The sequence below is a fragment of the Danio rerio genome, chromosome 9, assembly GCF_052040795.2.
Source record: "Danio rerio strain M-AB ecotype USA chromosome 9, GRCz13ab, whole genome shotgun sequence".
Taxonomy (NCBI): domain Eukaryota; kingdom Metazoa; phylum Chordata; class Actinopteri; order Cypriniformes; family Danionidae; genus Danio; species Danio rerio.
Window position 1 is genome coordinate 255,650 of NC_141029.1, and position 22,025 is coordinate 277,674.

The 22,025-nt window shown below is 44.4% G+C and overlaps 2 protein-coding genes across 3 annotated transcripts in view; one reads left to right on the plus strand and one right to left on the minus strand.

The window, feature by feature from the left end:
- Nucleotides 1–22,025, minus strand: part of aaas (aladin WD repeat nucleoporin) — a 44,511-nt gene that overhangs the window by 12,218 nt on the left and 10,268 nt on the right. The gene's annotated exons all lie outside the window — the stretch shown is intronic.
- On the plus strand, nucleotides 1,383–20,354 carry map3k12 (mitogen-activated protein kinase kinase kinase 12). Its single transcript, NM_207094.2, has 14 exons — nucleotides 1,383–1,569; nucleotides 7,477–7,967; nucleotides 8,375–8,558; nucleotides 9,190–9,381; nucleotides 10,290–10,448; nucleotides 11,680–11,838; nucleotides 12,185–12,293; nucleotides 13,956–14,065; nucleotides 14,233–14,349; nucleotides 14,779–14,898; nucleotides 15,092–15,746; nucleotides 16,161–16,228; nucleotides 16,353–16,638; nucleotides 17,044–20,354. Exons 2-14 carry the CDS (start codon nucleotides 7,550–7,552, stop codon nucleotides 17,158–17,160), a joined length of 2,694 nt encoding a protein of 897 aa, NP_996977.2. The 5' UTR covers nucleotides 1,383–1,569; nucleotides 7,477–7,549; the 3' UTR covers nucleotides 17,161–20,354.

Genomic DNA, 22,025 nt, shown 5'->3' on the forward strand with positions numbered 1-22,025 from the left:
GCTGGTGGTTCATTCCACTGTGGTGACCCCTGATAAATAAAGGGACTAAGCTGATAGAAAATGAATGAATTTAAACATTATCTTTCTATTCCCGGGTGGGCTCATTCATGCTGAACGCTACATATATATATATTATAACCTATAATTAGGCCCACACAGGTTCTGCATGCACAGAATTCCACTGATGTTTAGCCCATCATTAATTCTGTTTGTTTACTTGAGTAAATGTGTGTAAATTTATATTTATTCAGTTTTTAAATTAATGTCAGTTATATTACTGACTAATATGAGAATATCCATATGGTTTATTTACAATATAGTGTGTACAGTAATATCTTCTGTCTTTTAGTAGAGATATTATATGAGAGACTTGCTTTGTTTACCAAATAAGTGGATCTAACTGGATTTGCATTGTAAACATTAAATACAAGTTAAAAATGTAGTACTTTTTATTTCATATATTAAGGCTTTAGTTATTATACTCCCAAAATAATTCAGAATAAATCTGCAGATTTTTAACAAAATTCTGTGCAGAAATAGCAAAAAAAACCTCTGCAGATTCCGTCTGGCCCTAGCTATAACCTAAAACAAATTTACACACATTTACACAAGTAAGTAAACAGAATCGATGAGCTAAAAATCGGCAGATCTGCACACGCCGTGTGAGCCTACCTATAACATATAATCCTTTCAAAATCTGAGTACAGTGAAGTAAAAATACTCTAGACTACAGTTTATAACCTGAACAACCTGTATCAAAAGCCCATTTGTTTGTAAACATATATATAAGAACAGTCTATAATGGTTTCTTATCAAAAAAAGAAAAGTCTAGTGCTTCATTAATTATATTATATGGCAAAGACCACAGCTTTTTCCATCAAATTAATAGTTCTTCTCTCACTAAAGTAAAGAAATGTTTCTCTAAAGGTCGAATCTCCTTCTTTTCCGCTTTATTAATTATTAAAGAACAGTGTGAATAACATATTCAAACAGTTCTAAGACAGAGAAAAAGATTATAAATAGATATGTGCATGAATTTAAATGTTTAAAGAGCATTACATTACATTGAATTTTGTGATTGTTCCTAATACTGAGTTATAATTTGAAGTCGTTTATAAAGTTTGGTCTACATCAAGCCCCCTTTCCCTCATGCATGTGCCATTTCCATGAACAAATTAAAAACATGTTGTGCTTTACAAATCCAGTCCTCATTATCAGAATAAAACAATACATCAAATCATATCATATATCATATCAAATCACACACTTCATTTGTTTGTTAATAAACAATTTCTCGGAAGGTCAAACCCAGCAGACCGCCGCGTGGGGCTTTGACGTCATGCTCGTGCTCGCGGTTACGCACAGCGCCCCCTTGCGGCGTCATACTGCGTGACGTCACTTCAGCACCGTAGAGGAGAAACAGCTCCTTCCGCTCGACTAATGGACCCGAATCCGTGACCGACCGAAAACACGACGAACAGGAGGAGAAAACCGGAGGAGAAGCGGCAGAAATACGGCAGCAGATCCGCGGGACATTTGACGACCGTCATCACCATCCGGAGAGCAGAGGTACCATCCCCGCATCCCAAACACCAGTGTGTGTGTGCGTGTGTGTGTGATGGTGAAGCTCATTGCGGTACTTCACTCTTTCACAATGACATCACATCTGAACCGACGCGTCCATCGCTGCGCGTTCTTCACAGCGCGGTGTTTTTCAGCGCGCACAATAGCGTAATAACGCGACGCGACGCGTTATGCAATTTTGTCATATTGTGCTCGCGCTGCTGAAGCGCGCGCGCGGCTCTCCACACGACGCGTTACTGGGATTATTTTATTATTATCCGCTGATTAGCGCTCCACACATCCCATAATGTAACTATAACGACGCGAAGACGTCAATCTGAGTGTAACAGCGCGTCTGGAGAGCTGTATGAATACGGAGGAGTAATAACACGCTTATGTGCTTTCATTGGCCACCATTCACCTCAGAAGATGATCACAGATGATGGCCGTTCACGGAGATGAGCAGAGCAGGTCACACATCAGCTAAACCGCAGCGCAAATGTGTTCAGAGTGCTTCAGCTGTGGATCAAAATCAGATCTGGCCGCTCTGTGTGTGATTTACAGAGGATACGAGGGGTCCAATCGCTGTGTTGTGCTCATTATAATGTGTTTATATGTGTGATCTGACTATTGGGGCAGCAGAATATCTTCATTTGCAGTATAAAACAGCCTCCTAAAATGCTGTTCAGTATAGCAGTGGCTTCAATAACGATAGTCAAACTCTAATAGTCAAAAACAACAGTAAAAACAGCTCAAATTAGAGTAATAATCAGTATACACACAGGGCCAGCTCAAACCTTCAGGAGCCCTATAAGCAGAATATTATTCGAGTGCACACGATGCAACTAACATGATATGTTATTGATATATTCATATTATTAAAACCTCCATTGATTATTTAATTATCTGCAGCTGTTGTTCACATCATATCAATGTTTTTGTGTAAGACTGGAGGGTTTATTCTGGGAAAACAACTGTCCAGGAAACCATCATTAGCCAACTAAGGTCGCAAGTTCCTTCGTTACAAACATAGTTCATCTGGCGTTTCCCAAATCCGTCATTCCAATGAACATTCACAAACTGCGTCGCAAACTTGTGCACTTACAACTACACCACTGGAGCTGTAGTTAGAAACAGACTTGCTGGCTGTGTTCTATTCCCACTTATCCCCCCTATGCCCTATTCATTTACAACATTGTAACATCTAAACCTGGAATTATTAAATAATAAATCATTAAGGTCATCACTCTTAGGTGTAATTTGCTTTATTTAAATCAGAGAACTCCTCAGGCTTTTTTCTTTTTTTGCTGTATCGAAAGCATACCGAACCGTGACGCCACTTGTGCTGTATCGAACCGAAACGGGATTTTTGTGAACCGTTACACCTTTAATCACTTTATATGGAAACTAGACATTTTAAGATTTCAGGTGATGTATAGTTAGTGATGATTGCTCAGTGTTTGGACTACGCTATTATTTTTAAATATTACAGTCAGTTCTCCCACCGGCTGTAGGATGAGAGTAAATGTGGTTTAATATCTTACCTTTTATAAAACTGTGGTGAAATGTCAGAAATCTCAGACCTTTTTAAGGATTAATAGTTTGTCATGATTAGATCAGGATTTAACTGCACTAATCTGAAGCATGCAGGGAGACAAACAATCAGAACAATTCCTCATGTGTTTCCCAAAACTGCACATGATATGAGAATGTTCTCTGCATGCTAGTGAGGATCGCTGTCCAGAGTGCTGAACTACACCTCTAAATGTGCAGTCCTGAACACTGAAGCCAATATAAACAACAAGCCAATCATCATCTGATGTGGATTAACAACCAAGACGAGTCTATATAAAGCTGACAAAATGGCTGAACTTAAGCTAAAGTTATGCATAAGACATGCCCAATACATGGCTGGCTCTCATGCACATCAGCACGACAAAGCTTCACCTGAATAAAGTTCAATTACTCCAGTAAATTTACCATTGTATGTACGTTCTATTTACTTATGTCTAGTTCATACTAGAGCTAATGTGCAATATGACGATGTACACTCACCAGCCACTATTAGGTACACCTGTCCAACTGCTAATTTAATTTTAATTTGTAATCAGCCAATCACATGGCAGCAGCTCACTGCATTTAGGCATGTAGACATGGTCAAGAGGATCTGCTGCAGTTCAAAGCGAGCATCAGAATGGGGAAGAAAGGGGATTTAAGAGACTTTGAACGTGGCATGGTTGTTGCTGCCAGACGGGCTGCTCTGAGTATTTCAGAAACTGCTGATCTACTGAGATTTTCACGCACAACCATCTCTAGGGTTTACAGAGAATGCTCCGACATAGAGGAAATATCCAGTGAGCCGCAGTTCTGTGTGCGCAAATGCCTTGTTGATGAGGCCAGAGGTCAGAGGAGAATGGCCAGACTGGTTCCAGCTGATAGAAAGGCAACAGTAACTCAAATAAGCACTCGTTACAACCGAGCTCTGCAGAAGAGCATCTCTGAACACACAACACGTCCAACCTTGAAGCGGATGGGCTACAGCAGCAGAAGAGCACACCGGGTGCCGCTCCTGTCAGCTAAGAACAGGAAACTGAGGCTACAATTCACACAGACTCACCAAAACTGGACAATAGAAGATTGGAGAAACGTTGCTGCTCTGATGAGTCTCCATTTCTGTTGACACATTCAGATGCTCGGCTCTGACAACATGAAAGCATGGATCATCCTGCCTTGTATCAGCGGTTCAGGCTGGTGCTGGTGGTGTAATGGTGTGGGGGAGATTTTCTTTGGGTCCATTAGTACCAATTGAGCATCAACGCCACAGCCTACCTGAGTATTGCTGCTGACCATGTCCATCCCTTTATGAGCACAGTGTCTCCATCTTCTGATGGCTACTTCCAGCAGGATAACGCAGCATGTCATAAAGCTCAATCATCTCAGACTGGTGTCTTGAACATGACGATGAGTTCACTGTACTCAAATGGCCTCCACAGTCACCAGAGCTCAATCCAATAGAGCAGCTTTGGGATGTGGTGGAACGGGAGATTGGCATCATGGATGTGCAGCCGACAAATCTGCAGCAACTGCGTGATGCTATCATGGAGCAAAATCTCTGAGGAATATTTCCAGTAGCTTGTTGAATCTGTGAAGGATTATGGCAGTTCTGAAGGCAAAAGGGTCCGGCCCGATACTAGTGAGGTGTACCTAATAAAGTGGCCGTATATCAAAGTGAGTGTATATCAAATGTACAAAATAAAAAGTTTAGTTTTACATTATGCATATAAACATTGTTTATGGTAATATTTTTCATCATTTATATGAGCGCATTATTACACTCCCATTATGGGTATGAAGACAGAAACACTAAGGAGAAAGCTGTATTCTCTATTGGATTGGAGTCAGGTGATTGGCTGGGTCATTCTACAGCTTGATTTTCTTTCTCTGAAAGCACCTGAGAGTCTCCTTGGCTGTGTTTTGGATCATTGTTTTGCTCAAATGTCCACCCTGGTTTGATCCTCATCCTCCTGCTGATGTAGATGTTGGACTGAAGCAGCTGATCTTCATTTACACTGAGGGAGGAACTACTGAAGAACTACTGAGAGATTTCAGCTGCTGTCTGGGCTTTCAACATCTCTCTTCTACATGTCTTCATGTGTTCAATACTTTTCCTTGCGTTATTTCATTTAATTATGCATAACTTGATATTTAAACTAATTAGATTTGTTTTGTTTGCATATATAGATTCTTTGGTTGCTATCAACATCCGGGGAACATTCGACAGCACCTTTAGAATTATTTCTGCGAAAAATGTTGACGTGTTCAAAACTTATTTTCCATGCTGTAGATATCTGTCTGTCTCCAGTTCTCCATCTCCTCACTCTCTGCCAGGGAAATATGGAGGGAAAACTTAGGCTTCAGGCCAGATCTAGATCTCAACGCCTTCCCTGAGGACTGCAGGCCATATATAGTCATTCTTTACCCCTGGAGAGCCAGTGTACTGCATGCTTTAGCTCCAATCAAGCTCTTTCTAGAATGCTAGAAACCTTCAGACTGATGTCGGTGCTGATGGACAAACACTAGTGCACTGCGGGCGTCCTGAGCTCGAGTCCCGACTCGTGAATCGTTCCTGATCCCAAAAATCCCCCTTTCCAAATTTGCTTGCTGCCCTGTCCTAATGAAAAAGGACTTCCGAATATATCTGCAACACTTTAGTTGAAGGGTTGTCTTTGTCATTAATTTTATAACAGCATCATTAATATTTTTCTTTGCCTCAACTACAGTGGAACAATTGAGTTTGTCATTAACAGAGTAATGACAGAGGCATTGACAGAGTAATGACAATATCACTGAAAACCTTTCACAACAAATTGACTATGTTCTACTGGTATACGCTGCCTTCTTGGAGTCCTTGGGCGGGGTGCTGGAAGTCACTCAGACTGGGGACTCTGTTGTTCTACTGGGGGACTTCAATGCACACATGGTGAGTGAGACCTGGAGAGACGTGATTGGGAGAAACAGCCTTCCTGACCTGAATTCTGTTATTAGACTTCTGTGCTAATCACAGCTTGTCCATAACAAACACCAATTTTGAGCATAAGCATCCCTTGGGCGGAAATCAATGATCAGCTTTGTGTTTGTATCATCTGATCTCCGACTGTATGTCTTGGAGTCGGGTAAAGAGAGGGGCAGAGCTGTCAACTGATCACCACCTGGTGGTGAGTTGGATCTGCTGGCTGGGGAGAAAGCTGGACAGCCCTGGCAGGCCCAAATGGATGTTGAGAGTCCTCTGGGAACATCTGGCTAAAATTCAAGTCAGAGGAATTTTCAATACTGGCTTGCAGTACTCCCTAGGCAGCTGATGGGTATCGGCAGGCCAAGCATGCTTCAGCCGGAACGGTTGCTGAGGCAAAAACTCCGGCCTGGGAGGAGTTCAGGGAGACCATGGAGGAAAACTATCGGTTAGGGTCCGGCGCCTCAGGAGGGGAAAGCAGCTCCACAATGACACTGTTTACAGCGAAGGTGGGGAGCTGTTGACCTCGACTGGGGATGTGGTCGGATGGTGGAAGGAGTACTTTCAGGATCTCTTTAACTGACATGTCTTGCATTGAGAAAGCACAGACTGGGGATACAGGGGTGAACTCACCCATCACCCAAGCTGAGGTCACTGAGGTAGTTTGCAAGCTCCGCAGAGGCAAAGCAGCGGAGGTGGATGAGACTCACCCTGTGTACCTTAGGTCTCTGGATATTGTGGGGCTGTCTTGGCTGACTAACTCTGAAATATTGCATGGTGCTCAGTAACAGTACCTCTGGACTGTGCAACTGGGGTGATGGTTCCCATTTTTAAGAAGGGGACCGAAGAGTGTGCTCCAACTATAGGGGGATCACACTCCTCAGTCTCCCCGGGAAAGTCTATGTCAGGGTAGTAGAGAGGAGGATCCGTCCGATGGTTGAACCTAGAATCCAGGAAGAACAATGTGGTTTTCGTCCAGGCCATGGTACACTGGACCAGCTCTATACCCTCACCAGGGTGCTCGAGGGCTCATGGGAGTATGCCCAACCAGTACACATGTGGTTTGTGAGCTTGGAGAATGCATTGCCCGAGTCCCTCATGGTATTCTGTGGAGGGTGCTGTGGGAGTATGTGGTCAGTAGTGCTTTGTTAAGGGCTGTCTCGTCCCTGTATGTCCCGAGTCACATTAAAGTAGTTTAGAAGGATTATCGACAGTTCAAGAATGACCCATCAGTAATATCATGCTGAAGGGTGAGTAACTCAGTGCTCCAAACTGAGATTAAAAGATCTGATCAACTCTCTGTGATCAGCTGCACCTCAAGAATGACACATTGCAAAATAGCAGCCTCTTAAGAAGTTAAAGATCGTCCCCATCAGTAATGTGCCCATGTTTCTTCTCCTTAGGTGTGTTGACCTGCTGCGGTGCCCGTTCTGAAGGGTGGGTAACTCAGAGCTCCACCCGACCCCTTCTGCCCCCATGGCTTGTGTCCATGAGCAGCATGCCCCATCCCCGTCCCTCTCCGGCTTCACCACGCCGCTCTCCGACCCGCCCTTCTGCCGTCCTGACCCTGAGGTTCCGGCCAGCACCCCGGACACTGAGCTTACCCCGACCCAGTGCGTGCTGCGTAACGTGCTGTCCATCGACCCCGTGGGCGGCGGCAGTGGCACCCACAGCAACAGCCCCACCCTGAGTGATGAGCCCACCAACTTCTCCAACAGCGTGCTGAAGCTGCAGGAGGGTGGAGCGGAGGGCGGAGCGGTGCGCAGCCAGGCCGACAGCTTCAGACTGCAGCCCGGCGGAGGAGGCTTCCTGGAAGGCCTGTTCGGCTGCCTGAAGCCCGTGTGGACCATGATCGGAAAAGCCTACTCTACTGAACACAAGCAAAGCCAGGAGGGTGAGTACCGCACACACACACACACACACGCACACAAGAATTTGGCTGGGTGTGATTTAGTGATGGGAAGTTCAGATCTTTTTTGCGATCTTTTGGACAGTTCCGATTAAAAAGATCGATTCATTCTTTTATAGTTCTGGTCTATTGAAGGTTTTGGAGCCTTTTCATAGGACTGGTATGATGCTCTTTATGGTCAACAGCATATCAGCATGAAGTTTCATACCAAAAACATGAACAAAGGGAAAACATTGATTTCATTGCTCATGCAACAGCAAAAAGTGCCCAGTGTATCGCACCTTAACAGAGCAATCACACTAGAGGTTTTGCTTTAATTGAGCCAACCCTGTGGAGACTAAACCCACTATTGTTGTGAGGTGTTTTGGAGTGTAATGACTCTTGTCCTGCAGAGTGCTGGGAGGTGCCGTTCGAGGAGATCTCGGAGCTGCAGTGGGTGGGCAGCGGCGCTCAGGGCGCAGTCTTCCTGGGCAAGTTTCATGGAGAGGAAGTGGCAGTGAAGAAAGTCAGAGACATCAAGGAGACGGAGATCAAACACCTGCGCAAACTCAAACATCCCAACATCATCACCTTCAAGTGAGTCAAGACCAATCATCCAACTGTACCTAGATCAGCGGGAAATAAAATGTTGCTTAATGTGCCTGAAAATCGGCTAACTTCCATCAATATAAGAAGGTGCTGGTCATGTTGAAAGTTCCCTATCCTGGGATTATTTTCAGGCTGATCAGACAAATATCATTACAGCAGCAATGTTCCTTAATTATGACGCCAAAATGAGAGTATAGTTGCTTACCATATCAGCCTAGAACAACTTTTCTTTTTCAGTCAGTCTTAGTACAACTACAGAAGAGTCAAGCCTTAAACAGGAAAATCATCAAAAATCTTTGGTCATGTTTGAACAAGATCCTAATGGTCAAATTTGATTAGCTAAGCTAAAAGTGCTCCTACAAGACCTGGAGATCTACTGGATTCCAGATTGGCAAACCGAAATAACAAATAACATTTACATCTACTCATTTAAGAGACGCTTTTATCCAAAGCGACTTACAAGTGAGGATAAAAGACAGTGTGCCGATCAAATCACTAGAGCAGCAGTATATAAATGCTTTGGCGAGTCCAAGTTATTTAGAAAATTGCCTTTGATTAATTGGCCAACTCAACAAACATGCTCAGGTTCTGACTGTGTGTGTGTGTGTGTGTGTTTCAGGGGTGTGTGTACACAGGCTCCGTGTTACTGCATCCTCATGGAGTACTGTGCGCAGGGTCAGCTGTATGAGGTGCTGCGTGCGGGCCGGAAGATCACGCCGTGCCTGCTGGTGGACTGGGCCATGGGCATCGCCGGCGGCATGAACTACCTGCACCTGCACAAGATCATCCACAGAGACCTCAAGTCTCCAAAGTACAGCACTTTACCTGCACTACAGCCTTATTTCTGTACATCACCGATCTGTGCTAACTCCTCAGAGTGTGCTACCGGTAGCTCAGTCTGTCATGTTTTACCTAAAACATCAGGGGTAGCACAATTCATCAGAGTGAACTACCAACTCAAATAAGGATGTATTATGAGGGGTGGCACATTTAGTCTCCAACAGTTGGGGATATTTCATCTGACCTGTAATTCACTGCTTTGCAATTTAGACACAACATTTCATAAACTCACATTATAATCGAAATGGTCTTTGTGTAAGGGATAAAGCACATCTGGTTGGTTGTTCTGACAGAATAAACACCACAGGTTTAACCCATTTGTATAAGGGTTACGGTTGGGGTTAGGGTTATTCAGAGATAACAACCGGCTGGATGTACTTTATCCTGCTTTTTACACGCCTACTTGCCACAAAACATAAACTAAACATAACCATTACTCTGAGCTGTAATAGTTTATTAATTAAATCAATTAAATACCGAGCTGATAGAAAAAAAACAGCTGAATGGAGTATACACTAACCTGTGCATTATTCAGTCACAAGATGGAGCCATCCACCTTAAATAAGGGTGTAGAAACAGGAGTAGCGCATCTCATCAATAACGAAGTGTCCAAAAGGTTTTCTGAAAAACTGCCAGTGGACTAAAATAGGAGTAGCATGTCCATAACAACAATATTTTAACAATAAACCTCTGTCGATGTTGTGAAGACCTTAAAGGTTCTCCTTAACTAAGAGAACTGTATAAGGGAATATATGCAACACCCTTAAATTATTCTCTTAGGTAAGGGGAATTTAACCCTTTAGTGTCATGCTTAAGGGAAAAACGTTTGTGCTCTATGCAACCGCACACTGAAACGCTGATGTGTGTTTCTCCTGTCAGTATGCTGATCACACACGATGACCTGGTGAAGATCTCCGACTTCGGCACGTCTAAAGAGCTCAGGGATAAAAGCACCAAGATGTCGTTCGCTGGCACCGTGGCCTGGATGGCACCGGAGGTGATACGGAACGAACCTGTGTCTGAGAAAGTGGACATCTGGTAATCATAATGATGGTTTTAATCTGACGTTTTAAGAGGTTGATAGCAAGGTTATGATAGTAAATAAAAAGTCAAACTAAGACTATAACTATTAGTCAGAAATACTTGCTCAGAATATCATACCTTGGAATATACTGACTGACCAAACAGAAGCAAGTTTTCCAGACAGCCGTGTAATAACTAGCTATAACATAATGTTTTTCACAGACATCACTGCGCAACACCTGTATCCTTGTGAAAATAATGCAGTTGTCAACATTTGAAGTGGATTAAAGCCTGGCATTAAAGTTGGCCTAGAACTATTTAACAACACCGGATCCTGTCTAGAGAACTTTTAATCTACTTCAGATGTTGACAACTGTATCATACAGGTTCAATTGACATAAACAGTTTGAAAGTATACCACATGCACATTTTTGCTATGAAATCATCGATCTCAGGTCTTCTTCACTACTTCTGGAAAAGATTGGTTGAAACAGATGAAGCGTCAAGCGCATGGGATTTACATGTTAACTCAAAGTAAAGACCCGATTAGACATCATGCAGCACGGTTCACCCAACTGAGGTGGTGCGAATGATATGATTTGGGCATTTTGGGATTGTGACGCGATTAACAAGTGATTTGAACAATCTGTACTTTGGTGGACATTTGTGTCTTGTTACCCAATCTGGAGCTGGCTCTAGTAGGGTCATGATGTGTTTTGTATGACGTAGCACCTGGAGTTGTTGTCCTGCAGGAAAATCTGTCGGGACAACAGGTCATCACACTGGGACCGGCTCAGTCGGAAGTACCGTTAAAAGCATCCATCATCCAGGAGCAGCTTCTCACCCAGACATGGCGCCAAACAGATCTACACCGTTTTCAGCCTTGCTAAAGCACATAAAGCGCAGCTACTCTCAATAAAATCCATGTCAGACATTTTGCAATGAAACTGGAGTTGCCAGGCAGACAGATCCCCTCTCATGACGTGAATCTGCATCTATTGTGAAGGGAACTTCATGCACGAAGGCATGAAGTAAATTCAATATGTTCAAGTGTTAAATTACGAGCGAATATTTGTGTAAGCTGCGTCTGGTGTGAAGCCCCATAGATAGTGGACAAAGTCAATCTGCTTCAGACCTCATTTACACACATATTTAGCATGATCAGATAATGAAAACAGATCTCGACAGTCAGTGTAATATCCTGGGAGTATCCAGAGGTCATTAATGGGATCTGTGGTGTCTGCAGGTCATTCGGTGTGGTGCTGTGGGAGATGCTGACCGGGGAGATCCCCTATAAAGATGTGGACTCGTCTGCTATCATTTGGGGTGTCGGAAACAACAGCTTGCAGCTCCCTCTTCCAGACAGCTGCCCTGATGGGTTCAAGATCCTGCTCAGACAGTGCTGGTAAAACACACACACACACACACACACACACACACACACACACACACACTCAATGACAGAATCAGACAGTAAGACAGAGAGACAGCTGGACAAAGAAACATACAGATATAGACAGAAATACAAAGAGAGAGAGAGAGAGAGAGAGAGAGAGAGAGAGAGAGAGAGAGAGAGAGAGAGAGAGATAGAGAGAGAGAAATAGAGGACCAGATGGAATTATGTGGAAACTTTCTATAATACCACAAGCACAAGATGACACACACACACAACTGACTTGTATTGAGTATCAGCTCTGTTGATGCTAATATGTACTGTGTTTGTGTGTGTGTGTGTGTGTGTGTGTGTGTAGGAACTGTAAGCCCAGGAACAGGCCATCGTTCCGGCAGATTCTGCTTCATCTGGACATCGCCTCCGCAGACGTGCTGTCCACCCCACAGGAGACGTACTTTAAGTCTCAGGTCAGACTAAACACCAGCACACTTCCACACCAACACACAGTTACACACTCACAACACTAACAAACATGAACTTCTGGAACAGCACTGCTCTCTTCTGGTATTCTACATGTCCTTCAGTGTGCACAGAAGCTTGTTTTGTGGTGGTGTCAATAGGATGGTTTTACAGAACACTCCCTCCCTGGAAGAACTTTGATCCAGGTTCTGGGACTCTCTCTCATCTCCATGACGAGGTTACAAGTGTTAATGTTTTAGTCAGAGCAGCTGCAGCACACGTGGGTGGAGGCCCACAGCCAGGCATAAGGGGTAGCCTTTGCCAGCCCTTTCCTGGTGGTCTAGTGGTTAGGATTTGGTGCTTTGCTGCCTAGGCTCTTTGTGCTCTTTGAGCAGCAAAGTGGGTCTGCGAGAAAAAGATGTCCTTCGAGCTAGAGTTGAACCAACCTAAAGAGTCCTTTGCTCTACCAACTGAGATTTCAAAGGCTGATGAGTGTCTTAAATCCCATTGACACTCCTTCTATTGATGAGCAGATGTAGAGATCGATTCCTCAATCACCCAAGCTGAAGTCACTGAGGTAGTCTGCAAGCTTTGCAGTAGCAAAGCAGTGGTTGTACTTTAAGTCTCTGGATATTGAGGGGGTTGTTTTTGTTTGTTGACACACCTCTACAATATCGCATGGGTGTCGGGCACCTCTGGACTGATGGCACCTCTAGACTGGGCATCTGGGGTGGTGGTTAAAATTTTTAAGAAGAGGATTGGAGGGTGTAATTAACTATAGGGGGATCACACTCCTTAGCCTCCCTGGAAAGCAGGAGCAGGAGTTTGGCATTGCCGGCAATAAGTCAGACTTGTTCCCAGTGCATGTTGGACTCCGTCCGGGCTGCCCTCTGTCACCAGTTCTGTTCAATATTTTTATTGAGAGAATTACTAGGCACATCCTAGGACCGGAGGGGGTCTGGTTCCGGCACCATAGTATTTTATCTCTGCTATTTTCAGATGATGTTGTTCTGTTGGCTTCATGGACCTTCACCATGAGCTGAGATGGTTTAATGTGGCAGTGATGAGAATCAGTACCTCCAAGTCCAAGGCCATGATGCTCCAGCAGAAAAACGAGACCTGCCATCTCCAGGTTGAAGGAAAGTCCTTACCCCAGGTGGAGGAGTTCATGTATCTTAGGGTTTTGTTCACGCATGAGGGAAGGATGGAACACGAGATTGACAGGCAGATCAGTACAGCGGCAGCAGTTATGCGGTCAGTGTACCGGTCTGTTGTGGTAAAGAAGCTGAAAAAGCAAAGCTCCTGATTTTTACTGGTCAATCTACATTCCTACTCTTACCCATGAGCTTTGGGTCATGACCAGAGAGACAAGATCCAAGCTCTTGAATTTAGTTTCCTACACAAGGAGGCAAGGGTGCACCCTCAGTGATAAAATGAGGATCTCTGTCACTCAGGAGGAACTTGGAATAGAGCCGCTGGTCCTCCACATTTAGAGAAGCAGCTGAGGGACTCGAACATCTGTTTTGAATGCCTCATGGGCGCCTACCTAGGGAGGTGACCGGTAGGATTCCCTGGGAAAGACCCAGGATGTGCTGGAAAGACAATGTGTCTAGGCTTGCCTGGGAATGCCTTGGGATCCCATGTGAACGTCCATGTGTGTGTTTCTGCAGGCGGAGTGGCGAGAGGAGGTGAAGCAACACTTTGAGAAGATTAAATCTGAGGGCACGTGTCTGCACCGTCTGGATGAAGAGCTGATCAACCGGCGCCGAGAAGAACTCAGGTCAGCACCACTACTGACAAACACCAAAAGACAAACACCAGAGGATAAACAACACCTGTAAACACTGACACACCCCATACACATTCTCTAGATTTACTAGCTTTAAAGTTTGTGTAAAATTGTCATAAATATTTTATTTGATAAAAGTGTGATGAAATTCCTTGCAGGCATGCGCTGGACATCAGAGAGCACTACGAGAGGAAGCTGGAGAGGGCCAATAACCTCTACATGGAGCTCAATGCAGTAATGCTTCAGCTGGAGCTCAAGGAGAAGGAGCTGCTCAGGTAACCCAGATCAGATTCTGGATTGGGTTATTGATGATTTTACATTATCCTGGGTCATTCCCACCAAGCAGGATAACTAAAAAGATAACTATACAGATCGAGTTGTAACAATGGTTGACGGTGTTAAAAAACAGCATAGTTCACACCACAATTACACGGATAAAGATACAGAGGAACAATATCAATCAGTGTGTACCATGCTGGAGAACTGTCTAGGACTGCTAAATTGATTAGATTGATTACAGTCAGCAGATCAGTAGTGTGTTCAGGTGCGCTCACAGCACATTGAGACTGACACCTGCTGGATGTGTGGCAGTCTCGGTGTGCTGGAAGTGGCGAAGATTTCAGGGTCTGTTCTGTGACACTCAGTGGTTATATATAGGCCAAAGCAGATGTGTTTATCTGTTATTTGCTATATGCCCGACACAGGAGGGAACAGTGTCTGGATAAGAAGTACCCTGGTCTGTTCAAGCATCACACCTCAAACACAGTGGACAAACTCATCAAGAAGAGAAGCGCCCCGCAGAAACTGCCGCCTCACGGCAAGAGGTGAGAGCAGCTTTACATCACATTCACAAACCTGCAGGACATGCTCATTTATATACACCCTGTGACGTCACTTAGGTGTGTACATTAAAAGTCTTGCATGGAGCTCAGCTTGCACCTGCATCCAGATCCTGATGATATCCCAGGGAAAGTGATGAAGTGTAACTTATGATTTTCTCTTTAACAACATCTTTAGACCGGACCTCCTGCGCTCAGAGATCATCCTCCCCAAGATGGATGCCGGAGTGCTGCAAGTGACTGTCCCGCCATGCTCAAACCGAGGATCTACCTCACCCAGTCGGGCACGCAGGGTCAAAACCCGTCACCGGCGGGGCGGCAGGGGGAGCAGCGGGGATCTGTCGGGACCCAAGCACCCTTCTGCCCCTGCCAGCCGAGAGCGCGAGCCTGTGGCCAACACTCCTCCGCCTGCTGCGCCTATCGCCGAGAGCGTTTCCGGATCCACCATGAGGGAGGGTCAGCTGGAGCCGCCGCCACTGAAGCTGTCCTCGTCCAGCCCGGACCTGCTGAGCTCCACCCGTCGAGTCGAAGACGGCGTCAGCGGGGTTGCCACACCCGAAACCCTGGGCCGGGACCCCCGCGGGGGTGCAGAGGCAGGCGCCGGGCTGGACGAGACTCCGCCCAGAAGTGACACGGCCAGTGAGGACGCGGCATCATTGCCCTTCTCCAGCAGCCCGGACTCCCCCTGTTGCGGGCGGAGCGGTGCCGTGGGCAGACCACAGGCGGAGGAGCGGGAGGAGGGCCCCGGGGCTGTGCGGCTGCCCAGAGGATCCAGCGGGAGCCACCTGACGCCCTCCGCCATACTCTACCGCGCTGCTATCACACGCAAACAGGTATGCAGGAGGACAGTTCACCCACAAATGAAAATTCTGTCATCATTTTCTCACCCTTCACTTCAGGGGTGCTCAACCCTGTTCCAGGAGATCTGCCTTCCTGCAGAATTCAGCTCCAACACTGATCAAACACAGCCGAATAGGTTAATCAGGAGCTGAACAGCACTTGATAATTGCAGGCAGGTATGTTTGATCAGGGTAGGAAGACAGATCTCCAGGGTTGGTCACCCCTTCATTACTAGTTTCAGATAGTTTCTTTCTATTGTCAAACATAAGAGACGATACTCTGAAAAGAGTTGTAAACCTGTTAACATAGAGTTCCATAGTCTTAAAGCTTTCTTTAAAATGTCTTCCTGTGTGTTTTTGAGGTTTTTTCATTCAATTGGCAAATTAAAGGTGTGTTGAATTTCACAGCGCCGTGGTGTTTCCTCAGAAGAGGAAGAGGGCGAGGTGGACAGTGAGGTGGAATTACCAAGAAGACGGTAAGAAACATCTTCGGTGTGAACCATTATAGTTGCATGATTTATGTAAATGATTCTTCACTTCCTAATCCAGATTTTTTTGCCTGTTTAATTGTTTGCATGTTCTCTAATGTCCAATTTACAGACGGCCAACCAGTATAACCAAGTGCCAATCAGTGTCCACGTTCAGCTCAGAGAACCTGTCGGTTTCAGAAGGCGAGGAGGGCCACACCACCGACCATTCCCACAGCGGGACTCCAGACGTGGTCAGCACCAACACTGACGAGCGGCTGGACGACCGCAGCGATGACCTGATCTCGCAGGGCTCCGAGATCCCTGTGGACATCACAGACCCAACCCTGTCTGAACGAGAGGCCGCTGCCCTCGAACAGGAAAGGGCCAACTTTGACCTGGAACAAAACATCCTGGAGGTACACTGAGAAAAAGCAAAGGTTGCCTTCCTGCACACTCTCTTACAGAGCAGAATACTAGTACAGGTGTGGGGACTGTTGATCCTGGAGGGCCACTAGCTCCAAACCCTGCCTAAATCCTGAAGAGCTCGATCAGCTTGTTCAGGTTAGGGTTGGGGTTAGAGTCCTGGACCTCCAGGAGCACAACACTCCTGCTGACTTACGCGTCAAAAAAGGCTCAGGCACCATTTTACTTTCATTTGAAGGCAGGTCTTTTAGACCCAGAGGATGCAATAGTGTACGCAGAATTATAGGACAACATGAGAGTTAAAGTTCTGTCTGAGTGTCTCAGGTGATCAAGTCCAGCACTGGAGCTCAGTGTATAAAGTGTGCAGGAGTTTGATGGTGTGTTTGCTCTGTTCTCAGACGCGTGCGCTCTGTGAGGACTCGGACTGTGACAGTGCTGAACTGGACCAGTCTGGCAGCGGAGAGCCGAGCCGTCCCCCGAGTGCTGGAGGATGGGGCCAGGGTCCACAAAACTGAGGCGCACACACACACACACACACATAACCTGTGCAATCATGCACACACACAGACACACACACATTACAACAGCGCACAGTTTCACTTTTAGTTGCACCAAAGCGAAACTGACACGCATTTATGTGAAACACTTGTGCGCACATGTCATCCGAGAATCGCGACAGACACAAAATGACTAGCCACCTAAAGAACAAACACACTGGTCGTACCCGTGCGGGGTCAGACACTGCCTCGTGACCAGGATGTAGCCACGGATAAAGTAGGCAGGACTGCAGGAACTATGTAAAAAGATCAATGCAACGAAACACTTCAGGGCATTCCCAATAATCAGCAATGATGTTTCCGTTCGGTTTACGCTGCTGTAGTGCAGACGGACCTCCTGGTGCTGCGTCAGCTCCGGTAACGCCAGGAAGACTTGCGGTTAGCGCTAGCATTTAAAGTCAAAATCTGCGTGCGAAATCCTCTACTACTCCAGTATGAAGTGAGCCTGGTCAAGTATGACTGTTCTCCACTGCTTTTAACCCACACAGACACATTTTGAGCTCTGGGTCTCCTCAGCTGGGTATGGAAGATGGAGAGAGTACGGATTGATTTCTGCTGGGACTGAGAACAGAACCGGCAACCTTTCAATTACAAGTCCAGCCAATAGCGTGTTGTTTTCTAACAGCTCTGCCAGTCAGAGTGGAGAGCTCGAGCGCATCAGATGAGCAGCCAATGAGAAGAAGAGGGCGGAGCATGTTAGTCACTAGAGAGCATTTGATTGGTCATAATCAAATGATGAGAGTCTGAAGTATGAGGAGACGACAAATAAAACCGTGGCTCCATTTAGGCTGAGGAGACAGACTGCAGACTGTAGATGTTTCCATCAGGGTATTATCTTCTACATGTGTTCTGGAGACACTAGATTAGAAATATCCTGAAGACTTCTGATACTAACATCTATTTAATTGTATTTTAATTCCACTGGACTTTAATGCAGTCAGGCTTTCCTCGTCTGTGATGAATTCGGCTCGGCCCACATACTGTCTTACACATGCTGTACAGTAAGAAGAGTGTGATTTCGGACGCAGCACAAGTCTAGGCTGAATCTTCCCAGGAATGTATAGTTGTGGATGAAACTCCTGAACGCAGGAATCTTCATCCTTCAGCCTGGATCAGGTAGCTCTGTCAAAACTCTACTTCAGGAAGCAGTTTAGACATGACATACACATGATCAGGCCTGACTTCACCACTACACTGCCTGACAGAAGTCCTGTGGTGGATCAGCTGTGAGAGCAGCAGATAGTATCTGGTCTTCTAGTTGATGATGTGTGAAAGTGTCAGAGGTGGATTTCTCTGCTGGATCATCTGCTGATCTGCATCAATCATCACCAATACTGCAGAAGACCTACTGGAACCTGCATGGACCAAGATTCTCACAGAAATCAGTCAAGTTTGGTGAAGGAGACGTCATGGTTTGGGGTTCATTCAGTATGGAGAGATCTGCAACATCAACAGCCTGAGGTATCAAGACATCTGTGCTGCCCATTACATTACAAACCACAGGAGAGGACAATTCTCCAGCAGGATAGCGCTCCTGCTCATACTTCAGCCTCCACATCAAAGCTCCTGAAGGCCAAGCTGCTCCAGGATTGGTCAGCCCAGTCACCAGACATCAACATTATTGAGCTGATGAAGGAGGAGGTGTTGAAGATGAACACAGAGACTCTTGATGAACTCTGGGATCCTGCTGAAGCTTTCTTCTTCATTCCAGATGACTTTATTAATCAGTGATGTGAGTCATGTCAGAGATGTATGGATGCAGTCCTCCAAGCTCATGATGGAGTCAGACACAATATTCATTCTGTCTCCACTGCAGCAGGACTTTATATTCTATACTGGACATTATTTCTGTTCAGTGATGAGACTTTAGTCTGAGCAGAGTCAGACCGCACTGTCCTCATCAAATCAGTCAACATCAAGACATGATCAGATTTATTGAGCTCAAATCAGCAAAATCTAGAGGCCTTCACCTTTCATAGAGACACTTCTGACACCAGATCAGCAACTACAAGTCCGGTTATTATCTGTGTTCCTAAAACTAGGCCACAAGACGTCTGTCAGGTAGTGTACACTGCAGAAAACACACTTCTTGCTCTGAGTTTTTGTCTTGTTTCTAGTCCAAATTTTAGCAAATGTTTAAATTAAGAAGCATTTTCTAGACAAATCTTGTTTTAAAAAAATAATATGCCAAAATGAAGAGAGTTATTTCTTAAAACAAGCAGAATAACCTGACAACAGTGTGTGTCAAATAATCTAGTTTGTTTCCCTCATTGTCAGATTATTTTGCTTGTTTTAATAAAAACTCTTGACTCATTATTTCTCAAAGCAAGTCAATGTTGTTGTGCTTGTCTAGAAAATGCTTCTCGATTTAAGAGTTTTTAGATGCTTGGACCAGAAACAGGACAGAAACTCAAATAAGAGCAGTGTTTTTGCAGTCTATGTACAGATGCTTCCTTTCCAAAGCATTAACAAGGTGCGTACACACAGATGCGACTCCATAATGACTTTAATGCCCTGAAATGATGTAAATATCTATTTAGGAAACTATTCTAAGAAGACTAAAAGAACACATGTATTAGTAAAGAGATAATTCACACAAAACCTCCGTCTTTACTGTTGGAGTTCTGTTCAAAACAGGAGACACTGTAGAAACAATATCTGCTGATGAACACTCCTTACTGTTTATTAGCTGTGGTGAACTGCATTATGGGATGTTGATCTCTGCTCTGTTAAATGGGGTATATGCCGAAGCATGCTAATAGGACTTTTAATTTGCCAGTAAGCTGGGTTAAGCGCTTCCGGCGAATTGAATGCCAATGCAAAATCTGGTGCGTTTAAGGTCTGTTTTCTTTAAAAATCAGCGATCTCCACTGGCTGAGTGATATCTGATATAAAGTGGGTCTCAGATTGTACAAGAAGCACTGCATTACATTACATTTCCCCCGTCATGTCTTTATAATATGAGCATTTATTTTACCCCAGTATATTGAATGGAGCTTCTGCGTTAGCCTGCCGATTCTGACGGGCGCGTGCGAGTAAACAGCTTTTTGTCTCGTTTTACGCTTGAGCAACCAAATAAATGTTAAGTTTATTTAACTGAATGTATTTTAATGACATTACAACATCGATGCTGTATAAGGAACCGTATAAAATGGAAAAAAAGTTCACAATAACAGGTCACCGGAAGTGTATCAGCATAGGAACAGCACTAGCTCAGCATATACCCTATCGTGATGCTGATAATTCAACTCTACAGTTTAACAGGGACTTTTATTGACATTTTAGTGGTTTAAAAATAACATAAGAGATAAAATGTAGAGAAATAAGTGTGCAAAATAACAGAGAATGTGCTGCAGTTTATTATAAGCCTACTGTAGCGTAATATACAACACCAACACACACTATACAGCACCGCACACTATTACACATGTGCAGAACACACACTATACACACTTACACAGGCTCACAGCTGCTGGAGGAAAGATCAAGATCTCATAATGCATTTCAGAAGCAGAAATAAACAAGGAAACATAATCATCAATCACAGAACCCATAAAAATGCAGATTTCTGGATATTTTACAGTGTTTTTATAAATACTCGCTGACTAGGAGTTAACATTTTAAACAGAAGCTATTGAAAATGTCTCCGTTTGTATAAAGAAACTCATAAAGCTGGTCTGAAATCACTTGATGGACAGTAAACAGCGAGTCAATAATCGTTTTTGTGTGAACGATCCCTTTAACACCGCAGAAACACATTGATAATAATAATAATACAAGGTCCCGTTTATATGAACCTCCAGTGCTCGTGAAACTTTACCACGGCAGCTCACACTGACTGGAGATCAGCGCATATGTGTGTACATGTACAGTACCACACACACACACACACACACACACACACACACACACACACACACACACACACACACACACACAGAGACAGAAATGTAAATGATTTACGCTGAGATGGAGGAATCGGCTCCAGCTCTTACCTCTCAGATCCTCTTTCGATACTCTTTTCTTTGATAGGGTCATGCAATATGTACATTTGAGGCGACGGGGAGAGAGCACTTTTATTTTCTGCACTGTACATAACCTATAAATGACAATAAACGTAATGTATATCAATCTAGCTTGCCAGATGTAGGTCTGAAAACAAACCACACTAAGGGTCCGTTCCTGAAGAACAAAACGCATGAGACACATTTGTATGTATTTTAATTTTTAAATCGATGGTTTTTTATACATCTGAAGAAATGTTTGCACCTTTTTTACCTTGAATGTGTACTAATGTTGTGTTGCTTGTAGGCACTTTACAGTAGGATGTTTCTATACATGATCACGTTCTCATGCTGCACTGAAACTGATGTGTTTATGATGATGATTATGACCAATCCATAGATGCAAATCCAGCCGTTCCAGAGGATGGAGGTTCAGACAAACGTTTAAAACCAGTACTTTTCTTTCATTTCTGATGATGATGATGATGAACTAAATAGTCCTGAGTGGAAACAGTGGACCACGCAGGAATCCTCGCAGCTTTACTCAGATCAGTTCGTCCACATTTACAGAGACAGCAATAATCTGACTATCAATATATTAGGAACTGCTCTTTTAAAGATCATCCGTGTACAATACAACACACATCTCTGGAAAACAACACGAGTTGACAGAGATCTCAGTCACATTATTGACGTCGTGTAAATCATCATCCTGCAACAACACCTTTTCTGTTTGTGAACTTGTACAAATTAAAATATATAATTATATATATATATATATGATTATTAAACAACTGCTAACTACAAAACCAACTGTGT